General features: G+C 37.6%; 1 protein-coding gene across 4 annotated transcripts in view; it reads right to left on the reverse strand.

Annotated features, from left to right (window-relative positions):
• PIBF1 (progesterone immunomodulatory binding factor 1) overlaps window positions 1-21,632 on the reverse strand; it is a 125,569-nt gene that overhangs the window by 48,962 nt on the left and 54,975 nt on the right. For all 4 annotated transcript variants that reach the window (XM_087758096.1, XM_087758094.1, XM_087758095.1 and 1 more), the window contains exon 11: window positions 1,771-1,936. In XM_087758096.1, coding sequence (XP_087614222.1) covers window positions 1,771-1,936 — 166 coding nt within the window. The remainder of the gene's footprint in view (window positions 1-1,770; window positions 1,937-21,632) is intronic.

Genomic DNA, 21,632 nt, shown 5'->3' on the forward strand with positions numbered 1-21,632 from the left:
TCTCCAAAAAATGAAGGCTACCATAGCTGGCACTTGGAAAAAAGGTTTTTATTCTGTCCTGTCCAGTTTGTATCCTGACGTTCGTTTTAGACACACTGCCAATCTCATTTAAATCTCACAAACTGAACTCAGTGATATGATTTTGGGATTAACTTCGCGTAAGTGACTAAATTTTGTTTTAAAGTAAGTTTGCTCTGCTAAATACTGGACACCTTACCAATACTAAAATAGGTGAAAAGGATATGATACATTTTGGAAAGTATGTGTTTGAAAGATAATAACTTCTAAGCTTGTAGAGATAAAAAGGTCCAAGTCATTCAACTCTGTCTATCTAAATAGGTGCATTGCGTGCAGGTGCCCAGGTGTTGGCAGCAGGGCGCTGCTTGGGCCTCTGTGAGGAGAGGCCAGGGCTGCCCTGTGCTGGACACAGCCGGTTCAAACAGACCCACAGCGGGGCACAGTTGAGCCCAGCAGCCAACACGGTGGCACCTCGAGGAAAATGTATTTAAGAAAGGACAAAAGTGCTGCATGGCAGTGAGGAGTGAGGGAAAAAAGTGTGAGAAACAGCCTTGGTGCAGACACCAAGGTGAGAGAAGGAGGGGAGGAGGTGCTCCAGGTACCAGAGCAGAGATTCCCTTGCAGCCTATGGAGAAGACCATGGTGAAGCAGGTTGTCCTCCTGCAGACCATGAAAGACCATGCCAGAGTAGATATCCACCACTGCAGCCCATAGAGTACTCCATGCTGGAGCAGGTGGACATGCCCTGAAGGAACTGTAATGTGTGGAGAGCCCAAGTAGGAGCAGATTTTCTCCTGAAGGAAGCTGCAGCCCATGGAGGATCCACACTGGAGCAGTGTAAAAGCGTGAGGAGGAAGGAGCAGGAGAGAGGAGCTGTTATGGACTGACCTCAGCCCCCATTCCCCATCTCTCCCTGCGCTCTTCAGGGAGGGGGAGGTACAGGAGTCAGAAATAAAGGAGGGAAGTTAAACCCAGAAGAGAAAGGGGTGGGAAAAGATGTTTTAGTTTTTGTCTTTGCTTCTCACCACCCAAATCTATTTCAATTGGTAGTAAGTGAAATTAATTTTCCACAGGTCAAGTCTGCTTTGCCCATGATGGTATCTGGTAAGTGATCTCCCTATCTTTATATCAACTGATGAGCTTTTTCAGCTTATTTACCCCCCTGCCCTTTTGAGGAGGGGGATTGAGAGAGCATCTGGGTAGGTGTCTGGCAACTGGCCGAGGTCAACCCACCACGACAGGATTAGCAATGCTAGGTCTTTTCAATGTTGTATACACCATGCTCTCCTTGACTTCTTTAGCTGTAAAAATTTGTTCCAGAATTATGTATCAATAAAAGGTATTTTTATTACGTAACAATGCTACTACAAATCCTAGCTTTTCATAACGATAGTGAATTTACCATAACTGTTCTAGTACAACTGTCTTGTTTCCATACAATAATCACACAGACTGACATAAACAGCTTTGTGATACAAGTATATCTATACCTCACATAAATGAGGTACTATCTTCAACATCCCTCCGTGAGAGATTGTTTTGCCTTCTTCCTCTCCCCTAAGTCTTGTTTTCCACTGAACTGGTCAAACTTAATAAGCTTTGTCATTAGATTCTGCTTCAGCAAAATTTGGTGGGGAATCTAATTCAGCCATGTATGTTCTTTGCTACCTTTTTCCCCACACTTTTCCATTTCAAATTCTAATTGAAAACAACTATGTAATGCCCTGCAAAGTGTCTCTTTATATAACATACCTCCAACTTTCTCTGATATTTTTCACATTCCATTTGGCACTGTGAAAGATTCTTAGCTGTTTCTTGTTGCATGAGTTGAACATGTTCACTTTCAAAGGACTTTAACTTACTTTGGTGAAGAAGTTCAGCTACTTTGCTTTCTGTGCCAAGCTGCATTTGTCTATACCTAAAAGAAAACAGAAAAAAAGAAAAAAACAAGTTTTGATGATTCAAAAATAAACAAACATAGAATACATGCTAGTCCTATTCATCACAGGTATACATTTCAGAAATTATTACAGTATTTTTAAGAGTTTAATAAGTATTAATATTATTATCTAACTATTGTAACCTGTATTTGAAACATCATTAGGAAAATTCAATACTACAACAAAACACAGTACATGGAGAACTCAGTCCACGGCTTTTCTGAACATGTGGTTAATGCACAATCAAATGACAATGACTTTACAGGACACCTTATTTTTTAAAAATGTTAGATCAATGTGAATCTCTTTCTTGGTATGCAAATGTATGCACTGAAGTCTTTTCATGGGAGAGATACTAAGGAGATGTTGTCTCCCATCTTCACTACCACATGTTACACCCAATAGGGAAAAGTGCTATTAGACATCAGTGGTATCAGTGGCGCATCCCTTGGGATATCCCTTTGGGATATCATCGATATCAGCTACACTGCTTTTTCCCATACCCAAAGATACGAAGAAACATCAGACCACAATGGTGTATTAATTTCCACAGTCATTCAGAACCACAGGTCCTTCTCAAAAAGCAGAAACAAAGTATATTTTTGAGAATATCACTAGAAGGTAATTATAGGTGACAGATAATATTCCACTTAGAAGTGGACTTCATTCATTCTACTCATTATACTTAACAGACACTCTAAAAAAGGGAGGTAAAAAACGTTTGCTGACAGAATATTAAATTATTGGACTGTAGAAAATGAGGGTGATGTGAAGAACAGTAGAAAACCTTATGAATATTAGCATTAAATAACATATGAAATTCAAAGGAAATCACAGCTTGTAAAAATGATCCTAACCACATACATAAAATGATGAACTCCTAGCTGACGGTTTTCATTCACAATCTTGAGGTTATACTAGACAAATCCATGAAAACTTCAGCTCAGTTTTAAATAATGGTCAAAACCAACATTTTGGGAATTACTGTGAAAGCAATAGAGAAAATATAGGAATCACGTCACTTTACAATTCCATGCTGTTGCCTGCATACTGAATGCTGACTACCATTCTAGTACCTTACCTCACAAGGAATCTAATAGAACTGGTAAAGCATCAGAGAAGGATACCAAGGACTACCTTTGACAACCAGCAGCATCATGCATTTCTACAGTTGCACTGTGTGGAAGGAATTACTTCAACAAGTTAGGACTCTACAGCTTAGAAAAGAGATGGTGTAAGGAAAGTGGAGAAATAAGAGAGGCCTTTAACATTCTGAGTGGCACAGAGCATGAGAATAGGAATCAATTATTCACTGTATTTTCCAACAGATGAATGAGAAGGCATCTAATAAAGCTAGCAGATGCAGAATGAAAACAAACAGAAGTCGTTCTTCACACATGAAAGCTGTGAAATTCCTTACCATAAGATGTTGTGGATGCTAAAAATTAACACTTACTCAAGAGGATACTGAATAAACTCAGCAGAGAAATCCTTTGACAACTATTAAAGAAGATGGTACTTCTCACACAGAAGTCACTTAACAACAAATTGTTAGAATGCCAGATAAACCTCTACTCTAACCCAGCACGGCTGTTATGTTAGCTGTCATTTGTCAAATAGCAGTTGCAATACAATTCCACCCTATTTAGCACCTGATCTTTAGGTGGGATTGAGAGCATTTAACAAAAACAAGGGGATTACTTCAGATATTTTCCCTGAGGATTTCAGATGTAGGAATGTTTCTAGGGCACAAAGAGGAAGCAATTTTCACTGGAATTGACTTGAACAAACAGGTGTCATTATGATGCCCTTTATAATCACTCTGTAGACATCTGTGTATGAGTAAACAGTCCAACGCATGAATGAGATTGTTCCCACACAAGCTGTGTGAGCAGAGATTGGAAATTCTGCCTACTGAGCTCATGAAAAGGTCGCTCTTTTAAAAACATTTTTCTTTTTCAGTAGTATGACATTTGTTCTCAGAGTAACTGCACTCAAACTGCTAAATGCCAATTATCTATCTGGTTATTGACTACTGCTGTCAATTTTGCTTGAGGATGCTTTTCAAGTGCTGATACTTTAAGTATTTCATCACTTCTCCCTGACTGTATGTTCCTGTTTTCATTTTACCACACAGAAATAGTTTCAGCACTCTTACATTCTCCACACTTTGTACATGATTGGCTGCAGGCATGCCACTAAATCTGTTCTGCTATATACGTTGTTTACAATCCTGGGAAGACTGTTTTGTTCCAAAATGCGTAAGCCTTCACAAAAACACGTGTCATCCAGCCAACTGATGTGCAATGCAACACACAAATGAAATTTATCTACAAGTCACAAGTCATATTTATTGACTTTCAACAACAAATTCATATCTTCTGCCTTTACACAAAATAAATAGCAATGCCTTCCTGTAGACTGCTTCAGACCTTGAATTAGTTTGAGGTTCAGTGATCTGTTCTGTACACTGTACACACTGGAAACATGTATAAACACAGGCTATGCATACTTCTCTGTACTTCCTTTCTATACCTTCCAGAGAAGTCCATAGTTCTCTGAGGATTTTGTAAGTCTACTCAATCAGCTGGGTGCTTCCAGAGCACGCTTATCAAGCCACTCATGAACAGTAACTTCAGAAACAAAATTTTTTACTTTGTATTTTGGAAATTTGAGGTAGCTTACATGTGCATGATCTGTTTTGTACTGCTAAGGTTATGAAGAGTCAGTTTTCTTTTGACCTTACTACACTGTTGAGCTCACTAGTAACTCCTCCACTGTAGCACCATTAAGAGTTTCTTTGTCATATTTCCTTTTACTTGGCAAGATAGTATCTCTGGTTTATTGGCTACTATTTCAGCACAAGTGTGTGTGCGCGCATGTGTGTACAGTCATGTAACACAATGTCAAAATACATTCCTTAACCTGCCTAGATGGTCTCCAAGGGAAAACAAGAGAAAACAAAACCGCCCTATGCTTTAATACTACTATTATTGAAAAAAATAGTAGAATACGGGTGTACAGGATTTTTCTCCATCAAGAAATTTTCGCAAACTTGATACAGTGAAAGAGTAAAGGTTTTTGTCTCACAGAAAAATGAGGGTTGGGAATGAAAGGGAAATTACAGATTGAACTAATGAAAAAATGGAAAAAAAAATGTAAGAATAATCCGGAATGAGGTCTCAACTTCATTATGTCTCTGTGCTGTTAGGATCACCAGTCAATAATGCCTGAACTTTGCTAAAGCAGAGTGACAAAATGGTTATCAAAAAGGTTATTTCTACAGTAAAGTAGGATACAGAATATTCAGAGAGGGACTTAAACTCTGGTTTGTAAGGATGGTTTTAAGATTCTTCTATCAGAGGAGTCTGTTTTTGCAAATGGTGGATAATGATTCAATAACTTTTCCAAATCTGCATACAATGAGAGTAAACTGAAAGATTTCATGGTAAAGTCATGTAGTCTGTATACTGAAGAAAGTATGGCAGACAACTGTTTTTTGAATGGAGGAACTACAAGAGACATCCAGCACAGCCTAATCTAATACTGATATTCAAAGATTTCTATCATATATGTGTGTAATGTGAGATTCACTTAACATTTCCAACTTCTTATAAGCATCCCATAAGTACTGAGATAGAAACTCTAATCTGTTTTTACCTAACAGAAATAGACTCTGTCTTTTACCCTTTTCTATCCCATTGACAGAAACTGAGATGTACGGCAGTACTCCTCAATAACTGAACAATTAATCACAGAATAGTTTGGGTTGGAAGGGACCTTTAAAGGCCATCCAGTCCAACCCCCCTGCAATGGGCAGGGACATCTTCAACTGGATCAGGTTGCTCAGAGCCCCATCCAACCTGACCTTGAATGTTTCCAGGGATGGGGCATCTACCACCTCTCTGGGCAACCCGTTCCAGTGTTTCACCACCCTCATTGTGAAAAATCTCTTTCTTATATCTAGTCTGAATCTACCTTCTTTTAGTTATAAACCATTACCCCTTGTCCTGTCACTACAGGCCCTATTAAAAAGTCTGTCCCCATCTTTCTTAGAAGCCCCCTTTAAGTACTGAAAGGCCACAATAAGGTCTCCCCACAGCCTTCTCTTCTCCAGGCTGAACAACCCCAGCTCTTTCAGCCTTTCCTCATAGCAGAGGTGTTCCAGCCCTCTGATCATTTTTGTGGCCCTCCTCTGGACCCGCTCCAGCAGGTCCATGTCTTTCCTGTGCTGAGGACTCTAGAGCTGGATGCAGTACTGCAGGTGGGGTCTCACCAGAGCGGAGCAGAGGGGCAGAATCCCCTCCCTCGACCTGCTGGCCACGCTTGTGATGCGGCCCAGGATAGGGCTGGCTTTCTGGGCTGTGAGCACACATTGCTGGCTCACCTCCAGCTTTTCATCCACCAGTACCCCCAAGTCCTTCTCCGCAGGGCTGCTCTCAATCCCTTCATAGCCCAGCCTGTACTGATACTGGGGATTACCCTGACCCAGGTGCAGGACCTTGCACTTGGCCTTGTTGAAGCTCATGAGGTTCACACAGACCCACTTCTCAAGCTTGTCCAGGTCCCTCTGGATGGCATCCTGTCCCTCAGGTGTGTCAACTGCACCGCTCAGCTTGGTGTCATCTGCAAACTTGCTGAGGGTGCACTGGACCCCCCATGTCTATGTCATTGATAAAGATATTAAACAGTACAGGTCCCAGTACGGACCCCTGAGGGACACCACTTGTCACCGATGTGCATCTGGGCATTGAGCCATTGACCACTACCCTCTGGATGCGACCATCCAACCAATTCCTCATCCACTGAACAGTCCATCTGTCAAATCCATACCTCTCCAGTTTAGAGAGAAGGATGTTGTGGGGGACCATGTCAAAGGCCTTACGGAAGTCCAGATAGAGGACATCCATAATGAAGTACATTTGAAGACAAAAAATTTGTAAAATTAAGCATTCAAGAAGTAGCAAATCCTAGTATTAAGCTTGTTAATAGGAAAGAATGCCAAGCAAGTAAATACCATGAAATAATAAATCTTCCAAAGGAAGTTCTACCAAGATTATACAAAACACAACGCCAACCCTTTCTAATTTTGCAAACTTGATATTACCAACCTAAGGCTTGTTAGGATACATTTTAGACATGACTTTCAAGTTTAAAAATGGAAAACACCCTGTAAGTTGTGAAATCATCCTGACTCCACAGACGGGTCAGTTCCAGATCTAAGATCTTTAGAGTAATTACAGTATACTCTCCTATTTGTACAAATGTCTGTGCTTTGGTTTAGTGCCAAATTTGCAGAGAAACCTAAATGCTACTAACATTTCCTCCCTAACCTGTCCTATTGCAAATCTCCCACTTCCAGCCCCAACATGTCCTCTAATGTTCCTCCCTCCTCCCTCTCTGTCCCAGCGCCAGCCCAGATTTCTCCTGATTTCCAATTCTATTTTCATTCTTTCTACTCGAGGCATCTGTTTTCTCTTCTCACTTGTGTTCCTAGCCTATTCAGTTTCCATACCTGTCTTATACCATACCTTCCAACTGCTGGTTTTCTTTCTCTCTATTCCTGTATCACCCACACAGTTTGACATCCTTCATCAAATCCTACCCATACTTCTTTCACCATGAGTTTCAAATCCCAGTTTAACTTCCTCATCTTTTGCACCGGAGTCTGGCTGTTAAGGCTTCCTCACTTCCAAAGAGCCCAAATCTAAGTATAAAAGCACAGAACAGAATTTTCCTTACTCTTACTCTACTTGGAGTCACACAGAAGGAGTAATAGCAGTCTAGATCGGCCTGAATTAAATTCAGTCGTGTTACAGACTGCACATACGCTGTCCATACATCTGGCAAACTGTGAGACTCCAGTTCAAACATGAGCACTCAAAGGATCTTGTTTTCACTGGTTGTCTTTTTGATCCTTGCTACTAAAAACTGGTTGGCTTGTTTCTGAGCAATCAAAAATTTCCCATGAATTGAGTTCACACGCTACCCACTAAGTAACTGAAAATGTAGGAACTCTGATCCTTAGTTTCAAATGCTTTCATTGTTTAGCTTCTGAGGCGCTGAATGTAAGTCTGGTGCGTCATGTATCTAGCTGGTTTCATAAATGGAAAGTCTGTTTTAATATTCACTACAAAATCGGTAAGAAAACTGTCGTTCTTCATTTAAACACACGTATTTTACGAAGATTGTTACACTAACTTTATAGGCATTTTCAGTCTGTTGTACCATTTATTGCTTCATTAATGTCTATCAAATATGTTAAATTATTTCTAATCTGGACTAACATAACAATGCACTTAGTAACAACAAATTTAAATACCTCCAACCAAAGAAAAAAAAGCTCTGAGTATAATGATTAAACAGAAGATGAAGCATGCCATCTACAAATTGTTTAAACAATGAAAAATTTGTTTGCTGAAATAGTTTTCACTTAAAATTTGTTTTCCCTAAATAACATGCTGAGAATTTTTTCAGCACAGTAGTCCTGTTTTAGATTGTTTAAAAAAAAAATCCAGAAACATATAGCTTAAATGCTAAAGGGTAAACACTATTTAACATGCAAGTTCTTGCCAGATGTTACATTTGCTTCGTATCAAGTAATTAAACATACAGTACTTTTAAATGTGGTTTAGTAAAATCTGTTTGAGAGAGAAAGCTTAGAAGCTTTGTTTAAAGCTGCTTGCTTCAAAGCAGATTTTTGTGTTTTGCAGCATTCTAAGCATTTGTTATGTACTGGCCTCTCATCCTCATTCTGTCAAAACAACTTCCTTAGAGGCAACACTTCCACACTATTTTGCAGTTTGTAGGAAGTGCTAGTTCCAAACGTCCAGATTCAGCAAGATAAACAGCTGTTTTACACTACCTGTAGGTTTCAGGACACCTAAACCCAAAATTACCTATGCAATAAGCAGAGTTCTTCAGTATGTAGAACCCATGTCGTCTTTCTAACCTAACTAGACTAATGCCTAGCGTACACTAGATTGGACACTCTTCCCTGCAGCGTCCGATGAGAACATGCATACTTCCCATGTATACTTATGCCTTACGCCAGAGAAAGAACCCGGTTAGCTGCAGCACAGATCTCACTAACCTGTAACACAACTGGTAAAGAGCAAAGTTAAAGGTGGGGTTGTAGAATATACATATAAAAGGCACATCTTGATGAGTTACTATAAAGGTAGCTGCTTATCTTTGTGTTTATTCCACTAGGACAGCTAGAGTGACCTAATTAGCACGATGAGTGTTCCATCTCTTTTAAGAGCTGGAAGAATGAACATTACAAAAGATAAGTCTGCTTTAGATATATCTGCTAAATCATGCTGACTGGCAGGGACTGAAATTCATCTTTGTTTCCTTGTCTCTGGACTACGCAATTATGCTTCCTTTTATTTGACTCTGACCCTGTGGAACTTAAGATTTGCTCCTGCACCGAGACACAGCTTCAACAGTAATGGTAGAGACTGCTTCAGCCTAGCCTGTGCTTGGGAGTTATATTTCAGCCATGAGAGTTTCGTAATAAACCTTCACTAGGGAGTTTTATCTCAGGCCTGGAGCTCTGATGGGACATTGAATCCAGTCTTACACTTCCTGAAAGTGCGTGCTTACTTTTGGGCTACTGTAAAAAAGATGAGCAACTCCTGTCATGCTTTTTTTAAAAATGAAACAGGATGTGGTTGCTGCTCTGTGTTAATTCAGTGCTGCTGATGCATGCTTAGTTTGCTCAGTCACTGGCCTAGACTATTATTACTTGGTTTAAGTAATCAGCATCTTGACTGAGTTAACTCTTTCGTTATTTAATTCAATGAAATAAACACAAAATCTATTAAAATAACCTAACTGATCTTTATCAGTATAGAGATATTAATAACAGCATCCTTAACAAAAAGAAAGGATCTGAAGAAACCAATAAGCTTATAATAAGGAATGGGATACAATTCCACTGTTTTCTCCTCAAAAGCTGTTTTTAGATACATAAATAGGAGAACAGAGTCACGCCGGTAATTTTTAGGAGTCTAATGGTAGTTGCTTTTCTCTTTGCCTGTACATCTTAGTCAAGATGTATATCCTTGTGTTCTCATTTACATTTCTGTGGATGATGAAGTCTAAATCTATGAAAAACTGTACAAACATGAAACACAGAAATCATCAGTCTACATGGTTGGTCAGAGAATACCTGCCAGATCAGGTATTTCAGGAGATGTAGGCACAGAGGTATCTAGTTTGTGAATACAAAAATGGAAATTATCACCTCACAAGATCCCTTGAATAAAACTTCAAAATAACCCCAAAGAAAGAGAAAAGATTCCTCTTCTTCAAACAGGAAGGCTATTAAATGAGTTCTCTGAAGCCTAGTGAAGAGATACCAAAGGAAATAGCTTCATAGAATTCTCCTAAGTATAGGACAACAATTTAAAAGAGAAACATAGCCAAGCTAAAGGATTCAGACACCAGCAGCTCTACCTCAAGCCAAAAGCAGTCAGAAGAAGCTGAACAGTTCTATTGTTTCTGGCACAGCCTCAATACACTGCACAAAGCTATCTTTTGCATCTGTGTGGACTAGCACGTAAAATGGCAAAAGTCTCCAATCTTGAAAGTACGGGAAACATGCTGAACTGAGGTGGAACACACATCTGGACAAGAAGCAGAATACGCATGATTAGATTTCTCATTGCCTAAATGACATCTTTGCTCAAACAGATAAATACTTCAATTTAAAAAAAAAAATGCTTTGAAGTGACAGATTGAAAAGGATCCTTGCTCTGCAATATGGTTTTGTCTATTGTACATATTTTAATCCAAGAGCAAAATACCTGAAGTATATTTATTAAATCCTCATATTATGTCTTTAGTCACATTTTCTGTGCACACTATTCTCTGTTTGGTTTCTCTTGGCATCCCAAACCATTAACTTTATTCAACCAATATTTTTATTTCATGGTTTACTTCAGCCCTTGAAAAAATTGCCATGTTTACAAAGCTGAGTTTTGTACTAAATCAACAAAAAGGCAAGGAATAGTAGAGAGACTTATCCCCCAATAATGTATATTGATTAGTATAGAAAAAAATTAACTTGAATTGTAACTGTGAGAGGTTTTGATATGAGAAATATACAACAGACCTCAATGAAGAAAATGCCAGCAACTTCCTTGCTATAAAACACTAAAAAAAGAAAAGCATAAACTTTTAATATTACTCTATACTAAATTTTGAATTTGTAACTGTCCTGGTTTCAGCTGGGATAGCGTTAATTTTTCTTCCTAGTAGCTAGTATAATGCTGTGTTTTGGATTTAGCATGAGAATAAAGTTGATAACACGCTGATGTTTTAGTTGTTGCTAAGTAGTGCTTACACCAGTCAAGGAGTTTTTAGCTTCCCATGCTTGGCCCGGTGCACAAGAAGCTGGGAGGGGGCACAGCCAGGACAGCTGATCCAGACTGGCCAAAGGGCTATTCCATACCGTATGACGTCATGCCCAGTATACAAACTGGGGAGAGTTGGCCAGGGGGCAGCGATCACTGCTTGGGGACGCGCTGGGCATTGATCGGCGGGTGGTGAGCCAATTGTATAGTGTATCACTTGCTTTGTATATTATTATTATATTATGTTATTACTACTACTACTATTCTATTTCAATTTACTTCAATTATTAAACTGTTCTTATTTCAACCCACGAGTTTTCTGACTGTCCCCCTTCCGATTCTCTCCCCCATCCCACTGGGGTGGGGGGAGTGAGCGAGCAGCTGTGTGGTGCTTAGTTGCTGGCTGGGGTTAAACCACGACAGTAACATACACTTAGAATTGTCTGGCTTGATAATTTTTTTCTGCTGTTCATAATTATTTTTTTAAGCTACCATACAATTTCAATAATGATTCAACAATTTACCTCCTTAAACCAAGTATTAGCTTTTCCAGAAATATTATTACTCCATGACAATATTCTTTAATAATAGTATTATTTGTATTCCTGGAATATAATTGAAGTAAATTGCTATTGTAGTGGATGAAACATACCTGAACAGATTTGGGAGATATCGGAAGCTACAGAAATTGCTCATTACATTTTTATTATTGCACTGCAAACATTGTTCTTCATTGCTTAAGCAAACTAAGAAATCAGAGTCAACAGTTACACGAAGACTCTGAAACTGTTGCTTGAATTGGTTTTTTCTCTTGGATAAAACACACAAAAATGTATCTTTTAAAACTCTCCACTCCCACTAGTCACAGAAGTTGTTTTTCATCAGATATGCAGTTAAATCAACATAAATGTTTTCAGGTCTTTATTGTGATTCTGGATAGAGTGATTATTACTTGCTAGGCTAATTCAGTATTCAGGGAGTTTTCAGAGTGCCAATATGTGCATGTAGTTTTACTTTACATGGCTCAAATACATTTTGATGTAGCGTTACTGACCCTCTCAGCTCACAACTGGCCCTTAGCATTTTTGCATACATTCCCTTCACTGAATGTTCTAGAGCAGTAATTTTTCACGATAGTAGCTGAAACAAATGTAAGATTGATAATTAAAGAAAGAAACTTGACATAACTATGACTAAACTACCAAATTTACGTGAAACTGAGGTAAACAATCAGTCAATATTCCCAATATGCTGTAGGTCCTCTCCAGGGAATAGACTTTTTTCTTTTTCTTTAATTAATCAATCCACACTAGCGCTGTCACCGTGAAAAAAGAATAATGCATGCAAATACGCATGTGCATAGCTAAGTATACACACATATAGACAAAACCCAAACTCTGAAAGAAATTATAAAACCTTCCTTGCTAAAGCTAGTAGACGTTTTGACTAATTTTTTTTTTAAATACCTTAAGTCACAAACTTTAAACCTCTGCAGACACCGAAAAGAAGCTACTGAAAACTTCTGACATACACATATTGGTCAAATCTAAACTGTAAACGAACAAGGGGAAGGTGAGTCAAGGAAATAACTCTCTGAATGTTCATGTTGACAAAGTTTGTTACCTTTTCTATTCATTTACATGATTTGCATTGTGAACACATTGATCTGTAAATTGCATATACTTTTCTCTCCAATCCTTTCCCTTTGCTACTCTTTTTACAAACTAGGTTGCATAAGCAATTTATTAAAATTAAAAACCAGAAAATTGAAATTGCATTGCAAAGATATTTTGAAAGAATATTATGGGTCATGAAATGGGTATACAGACATGTCGTAGTCCTATAAACAAAATACTACTGAGCAAAAGGCAATTAACCATCTCACACGACTTTGATAAAACTTTTGCAGTAAACTCAGAGACTGAAAGAGTAACAAAGATAACAGTCCAAATCATGAAATTCAAGTCACATTTTACACATTAGAAACATAAAAAATTCCACGCTGTTTAAGAAGAAACTTAAATATGTATCAGCAATCTTATCCTCTACCTTCCACAATAGCATTTGTTGTCTTTTGTTGTATATGCTGCTGTTCCTCTGATTTAATAGGAAATTCATTAAGATACTTTCAGATGTAAATACATACTTAATAAAAGGTAAATACTCTATGATTTTTAATTCCATTAATGCAAAAAGGGAAAAAGTCAATGTGAAATGATTGACAACAGCAATACTGAAATATCTTTCTCCTTTCAATAAATAAAATCTAAAAAGCACTAAAAACACAGACAGCTACAAACAGAAGAAAAATGTTTGGAGTGCCATATACCTCCTTAAAACAGTTAGAAATGAACATAGAGATTTTTAAGTTCTTAATTCCACAAGTGTCACTTGTATGTAATTAATAACAACAATACTAAAATTCTAAACTAAAAAAACTAAAAACTACACAGTGATGAAAAGAGGAGCTTTTTGGATGATCAGCAATGAAAAAATAAGAAAAGGAAATGTCATCACTGAAGCTTCCCAGAAAAGGACAGGGAGAGAAATGAGAAAGTAGGGACAAATCTTTTGAGATAGGGCTAACTGGGAGACAGACCATCAGACAAAGCTCCTCTGACATCTGAAAAAGAAAAGATACATGTAACTACTCTATCAGCAGAGAGACTGCTCTCCCCCTCCATTTTCCCCACTGAAAGTCTGGCAGAGCAGGTCAGAAGGTTAGGGTTCAAACTGCCATAATTTAGCAAATGATTGGTATGTCCTTTATATCACACATCACAGGTTTGATTTCCTGATAAGCAGAGTTCAAAGTACAGGCATACCTTGTTATCTGCCAAGGATGTGTTCCTAAAAGTGCTACAGTTAGCAATGATGGACAGCAAAGCAATTTCTCCCCCAAGAATTAATGTAACGGAGAGTCTCGGTGTTTGCAGTGACTTAAGAAATAAGCAAAATTTAAATATGGGAGGCCAACTTATTGCTGCATAGTCTTCCATTTATTCCCCAGTAAAATCACCCCTTAAAAATAAGATCTCAACAATGCAAATGCAAAACAGAATTATTAAATAATTCAGGTTGGAAGGGATTTCAGGTGGTATCTAGTCCAACATCTTGTTCAGAGCAAGGTCAGCTATGAAATCAGATCAGGTTGCTCAAAGCTTTAGCCATTTGGGTCTTGAAAACTCCCAAGGATGGAGACTGCCCACAGTAATGCTTTGCTGCAGTGAAAAAGTTTTTCCTTATACCAAGTCGGAATCTCCTGTTTCAACTGATGTTCTCTCATCCTCCTACCATGACCTGCTGTGCAGGGCCTGGCTCCATCTTCCTGGTGACCTCCTTGTAGGCACCGGGGGCACTGCCGTTAGGTGCCCTAGTGGACAGACTGAACAAACACCCTTCTCAGCCTCTTCTCAAGGGGCAAGTGCTCCAGCCCTGACCATTCTGGTGGCCCTCCACTAGATTGACTCTAGTTTATCATTATGTTACTTGTCTTGGATGTCCCAAAACTGGACATCCCCTGATGTCTTGACTATTCTCCTGCTAATACAGCCCAGGATGCTGTCAGGGTACACTGCTGGCTAACACTGAGCTTGCTGTTTAAAAAAAAAACATTTGTGCCCTTCAAAGACAAGAAGGATGATGTGTAGTCACACACAATATAATTTGCATTTGCTTATTAGCATTTGAATGCTACACATAAAAGCTATTAAAATATTACAAATCATATACAAAAGACTGCTAGAACTGTACTTCCAGCAGTTGTTTTAAGCTAAATATGATACTGGAAAAATACATGGATTTCCATCTGTCTGTCAGAACATAAAGGAACTTCCATTAAGCTGCCTGCAGGCCATCAGGCATGCTTCAGTGCAACTGGGCAGCTCAGGGAAGTTTTTGTTAGAAGACCAAAGGATGGAAAGACACATTAACGGTAACAGCTAGCAGAGATGGGTCTTACATAATCAAAGGATACTAAAATGACTGACAGACAAGCAACGGGTAGGAGGGCATTACTGGATCTGTCTTCTTTCAAGTCTAAGATACATGAAATATCCTCTCCTATGCAGTGAGAACAACTGGAACCACATTAACATTACCATTAATGGGGAAACAAAGGAGACAGCATGAAGACATCTCTTCATTCATATGACTTAAAAAACAAGCTCATCAACTGCATTTCAGCTTTAGAGACAACTATCAAATAATAAAATGTTGTATACTAGCTGGTTTGTGACAAGTCTTAAGATGTAGATATCTGTGTGTGTCGTTATCCATAAATGAAACATATATTGCTTCTAAAATTTGTTTTCCTGAACTGTATAAGTCCTTCAAATAAATCAGAGAATCTTTTGAAGATATTGTAAGACCAATAAACACACTTAGACAACAGCATCAATAGTGTAAGAGAATATGGAAGATACTCTTACAGCCCAAAACAAAAGGAAGGAGCTGCAGCCACATTCTGCATGCTCTTAAAAGCTTCAAGCAGAGTAAGAAATGAATCCTGAACAGACACATCACCAAGCTGTTTATGACACTAATGAAACAATCTCATTTCTCTTCATTTCTAAGCAGGAAAAAGTCCAATGAACCTAAGTTTTCTATAAAGCAGCCTATCCCAATAAATTCTTCAGTTACCAAATTATCTTATATTACCTGCTGAGGTATGTGAAAAATGAAAATACTTCAAAAATGCAGTAACTACTTTGAAAAATAATCAGTTAACTCCAAGCTGTCTCCACTCGAACATATTTGCTTTCACAACATATTTTTCTATATTTTATCAGTCATCTGACAAGCTTAACAAAATTTTTACAGACAGACACAACTTTGCCTTTATACAGCTTTTCTAATTTTTCTACTACTAAAATTATTAATTTGAGAAGAGTAGTATTGTGGGAAGCAGTTAAAAAAGAGAAAAAAATCAAGGTTTGAAAAGAAGAAAAGGAAGTCAGAATTCATGAATTATGGGGACGCTAACAGGCTTTGCAATAAAAGTTTCAAGCATACCTTCTAAGAACAGTCTTAGATATGATATAATCATTACCTGGCTCCTGAGAGACCACAGCAAAAAGCACTGAATTTTATTTATTTTAGTGCATATAATTCTTAGCCAAACCAAGTTTTCTGTTTCTCTGCTTCCTCTAATTATGTCCAGCTCTCTTCTCCCTTCGTACATATCTTAGTCTTAATTTTTGTATTTTCTTCCTATTTTCTCCATTCTCTCTCACCATTTAAACAATTCTTTCTTCAGCTGAACTATCACAATAACCGCATCTGAAAAGATAATTTTCCTTCTTCTTCTTGTAGTGGACTTGAAAGCAAATGTTTGTTCTTTTGGATCTTTTCTCCTGTAATGGGACTTGTAGACAAGACAATCCTGATCTCCAGGTATTGGAGTACCTGGAGACTATAACCTTTACTTTTTAACTTTTAGATTGTAGCATATCAAAGTAGACATCTTTTTACTGTGGAATAGAAAGAGAAAGCTCCTACTACTCTGTGTGTTCAGTGCGTCTATCATTTCATCCCTGCCATCATCCATTCTGCTAGGAGTCCTAGAATATGGCTACATCTATCATGCAGCTAATGAAGCAACTGAAGATGCAATTCTTGTACTCACTGAACAGCAGCTGCGAAGTTCCCTCTAACATAGCCATATTGTTAACATTAACTCCTTTGATAAAAGTAAAGGAACCCATTCACTGAACAGTATGTTAAAACATGGCTTTAACCCTTTGTATTCTTATGGTTTAAAAGAAAGATTCCATTGACTGGGGATTTAGATATAGAAAGGAAGAGTTAATTTCCCTTTAAAATTTGAAGAATGAACTGTTGCACTTCAGTCCGACCATGCCAGTTACCAGTTTTGTGTGAATACTTAGGTCATGACTAAAAAACAGTCTAGTTACTACTGTGCTTCAGTTAACCTTATTTTGTGCGATGTATAATTCTTTTGCTTTCTTTATTACAAGATGGTTTAAGTAGATGGAGGTGTTTAATATTTTTCCACAGTATTTTGAACTCTATTCCACTCTGAGCTCCATTCTCAGCATTCCATTCTTCTACTGTTAAAGTCTGAACCAGGTTGGAACCAGACCCTCAGCTTAATCTAAAACCACTTAATAGGCTAATAGTTCAACTTGCTTTAATTCAAAATGGAGTCAATCTTTCAGAAAACAAGACAATCTGCTTACTGTCAGCTGTTCTTGAAGATGCAGTGTTTATAGGTACATGACACTGAAGCATGCTTGCCTTACAATACTAATGGGGCACACAGTCTAATACTCTGACTGCTTTTATATAAATGGGGTGGAGTTTGTCCCATATTTTCCCTTTTTCCCAATCTCAGAATTCCTAGTAACCATAAACAGACATTCAAAGGCAAGCAATGAAGAGGGTGCGCTGCAAGCGTGCATATAGAAAACACACTTTAAAGAACAGTTATAGGTAAATTTGATTTCTGCTTCAGGACATCCACAATGTTAGTGACTCCAAGCTGTATTCCCCACAAGAACACCATAAGTATGGGTAGGGAATCTTCAATAAGAATGACAGAATTATCATCCTGAAAGCAACATAAAGCCTAAGGGTTTCAGGAGTTAAAACACAGCAGTGCAAATCTCAGGGGTGCTGGGAACCATCACCGTGACACAGGCTCTACTAGATTATGATTACAAATATTACAGCTTTTTCATCCAGTGAGAAAGCTCCGAGACATCAAGGTCCCCTAGGATCACTCTGCCACACACATCAAAGTATTTAAAAGTTTTGAGTCTATTAACATCAAATGAAAGCATGTCAGCTATACAAGCGGCGTAGAACTTCACCACAGAAGAATAAGAGGGAAAGGAGTTCTTCTTGTTGCCTGACAGAGTTAAAGGGCCAAACATTTCAAACTACAGTATGTAATGAAGCACTAGTCACATTGCCTCAAAAAAGGTCAGCGACCTAGCCATAAAATAAGTCAAGAATCTGACTGACTCAGCCACACACGTTAACAATGCCTGTGATGAGCAGGAAAACTCTACTTCCGACAATCTTGCAGTCCTCCTGATAGGGGAGGGATCTGAGGCTTATATAACAAATTTGACTCAATTTCAAAGCAAAATTTTCAAGAATACTAGCAGTCTCCTCAACTTCTATGTAGAAAGTCTTATAATAAAGAACTTTATTAGTTACATTTCCATTAGCAGAATCCCCACTGTTACAGGGTGCGGGGATTTACTGTACAGATGATTCTGGTCAGCAAAAGCAACATAGGAAAAACTCTCAGCAGCTTTCCCAGCTAGGAAATAAAAAAAACTTCTCAAATTCATTCCTGATTTATCGAAATTTGAAGAGAAAGATTTAAACTTCCTGTTGGTATCTAAGGTAAGGTGACCAATCTTATGTTATCTCCAAGTTCTTTGAAAATAGCTCTTAAATCATCACTCCTCACTTTAATTATCTTTTCCCTGGGAACAAGCAATCTTATTTACTAATGTGTTCAACACTACTGTCAGTTGATGAACTAATTCCATTTGATCAGTTATTCCTAAAGTGATGAGATCTCATTTTGACTTCTGTTAGTAAATTATATGAAAATAGTGACATCCCATCGTTATTCATATAATGATACTGAACTTACAGGCAGACGACTTTATGAATATTTTTTTCGTGTTCTTAAGTTCCAGGGATATGGAAGTGTAAACTGTCCTCCAGAGTGAAGCTTAAGCCCTACATCAGCAGATTACTGGAATGAAGTCATTAGATGAAGTAAAAGATCTCTGTCATGGGAGTGAAGATCTTAGGAAGTGAAGATCAAAACCACTTTTACTCAAAACAGGACCTCCATCCAGGTTTCCTGTTTTGCCAAGCAGCACACAGACTCTTTCAGAAGAGACTCTCTCTGGAATTTTCAATAACAGCTTTTTTTTGTCAATGTTTTGGACCTTGCACGAAATGCCCGGTTTCCCTCTTTAAAGCAGATTAAGCAAAAAACATGACTGTCAAATTTGAGGAAGTTACGCTCAGTGAGACAGCTACTAGTGGAGGCAACACCCCTGGAGAAGTGAAGAAAAAGCAGAAATTGCAGTGTACTTCTGGACCTCATGCTCTGTATCCTCAGCTTCATGTTGAAAGGGACTACGCATGAGAATGCAGGTCTGTTGATTATAGGTGACATGCATGAATACTGATAAACAAAGGAAACTATCCTTAGACTTGTGTGTATGAATGCACATAAATGGGGACAAATACCTAAGGGAATCAGTATTTCATTAAAAAAGTTGTTACTTCTGGATAAATGCTGCTAAGATTTGCAATTCTTTTGGCCACAGCAGGTTTTCAAAAAGAGGTCTGGGCTTTCAATAATGAAGAGCATTTTCCAAGACTCCAGTCAATACATAAAGTAAGCAGAACAGTAAATTAGTCTTCACTTAGCTTTGTGCTGAAACTAATAACAGCATATGAGCAGACTAGTATAAAGCTAGATCAGATACATTCAAAACCAAAATGAACTATGTATACGTAATCTTAGATATAGCCAAAAGTAGCCACAGAGATCATGCTTGTTTGACCCACAGAAAACACAGGACTTTCCTGAATTAATTCTTGTTTGAATTAAAATATGTCAGTAAAAGTAAAGAATATCTGCTTTGAGAGAAACAGTATTTTAGATACGTGCCAAATTCTAAACAGGTATTATTCTGAAGTGGCCCGTGGCTTAAACTGTTTGGTGGCCCATGGCTTAAACTGTTTGAACAATTTTCTTTCAACTTTCAAGGAAAATTCTCCCCTTCAGAGTAATAAAAAATATCAAGCTAATTCAACTCTGCCTGTAACATGGAAACTCAGAAGATACAGACTATTTAACATTTTATCCCATCTTAAAATTGCTTCCTCAACATAGAAGACACTGTTCTTTATGAATCTCTGTTCCCTAGCCACAGAATGTAACACAATTCAACAGAATTTGCTTGTTTATATAAAATAGAATCTCTTTTTAAAGCCAAATGAATTACTGGTTATTTGCCACTTACCACCACAATAAATTAAATCAAAGAATAAAATTTGTTACGACTGCAGAATCATACCTTTTTCACCCATTACAGATGTTTTGATTTTTTTTGTCAGTGACAAGAAATACCTTTCCCAAGTTTATTTGCTGGACTGTAAAGAATTACTTGTACGTTTGTAAAGCTAATGACTTTGACAGATTTGAGAAGTTATTACTTCTATGCCATCTTTAGGGGCTTTAAAAAAAAAAAACAAACAAAAAACAAAACCAAAAAAACCCCAAACCAAACTCAGAACAACTATTTTTCTTATTTAGGTAAAGCCATACACATTTTTAGTATTTTAGGAACCAAACATGTCATCACTTAAGTTCAATAGTGTATGCCAGGATTTTTGGTACATTAAGTGCTACACTTTTCAGTCTGTGCCATTACCTCTCTTATATTTCTACAACAGTGTGTATTAATGCTAGACATAGCACTATTATACACAATGCTATATAATTCTGTACTTCTGTCTTATTAATACTTTTCCTTTACTTTTCAAATTTTCATTTAGTCTATTGTCATATTTTGTTGCTAAAAATGACAATGAATCACTTGTGAATTATTCTCTATAGCACATGGAATGAATTTAAAGACTCTAGCTGATCATGTCAACATTAAAATAGGACAAATATGTTGCTTTGGCACAGTAAAGCCAAATCCAGGCCACAAAAGTTTAGATTATGTACAGACAACTCCCCTCTTCACCATTCCTCAGTATGCTATCATTTACACATACTCTACAATATGAAAATGCAAACAATAAAAAAAAATTCTTGCAAATATATTTACTTAAAATAAGGAATACAAGAAATTAGGCACATTTGAAATTAATAAAGGCAGAGACAAGAACTATTTCTTTCATTCAGATATTGCAGATTTACTGAATTGGAACATAATCCTTGACACTTTGTAAAATCAATATCCACACCTCAAGTACCTTTAACTCCAGTCTAGATAAAGGCATCTTAAATTCACTTTTTCTGCTTTGACCTAAGTTAACTACTGTTTGAGTGTTTTCCTAAAACACTACATTTCTCAGCTGTAACAGCATCTGTCATTCTTGGCTTGGAAGCAAGCTCTTGTATGAATGTGAGCAATCTTTTTTTGCTTCTTTAGAAATGCAGGGTATGTTCAACAACTGTACTATGGATCTATAGGAATCTAAAGCATGTGTTTAAAGTAATTCAGTGCATCTCTTAGATCATGATCAAATACGGCATGCAATATGATTAATAAAACAAACAGCATACTGCAGTATTTGG

This window comes from Nipponia nippon, unplaced genomic scaffold (genome assembly GCF_047370975.1).
Source record: "Nipponia nippon isolate SJK-2023a ecotype South Korea unplaced genomic scaffold, ASM4737097v1 scaffold_2, whole genome shotgun sequence".
Taxonomy (NCBI): Eukaryota; Metazoa; Chordata; class Aves; order Pelecaniformes; family Threskiornithidae; genus Nipponia; species Nipponia nippon.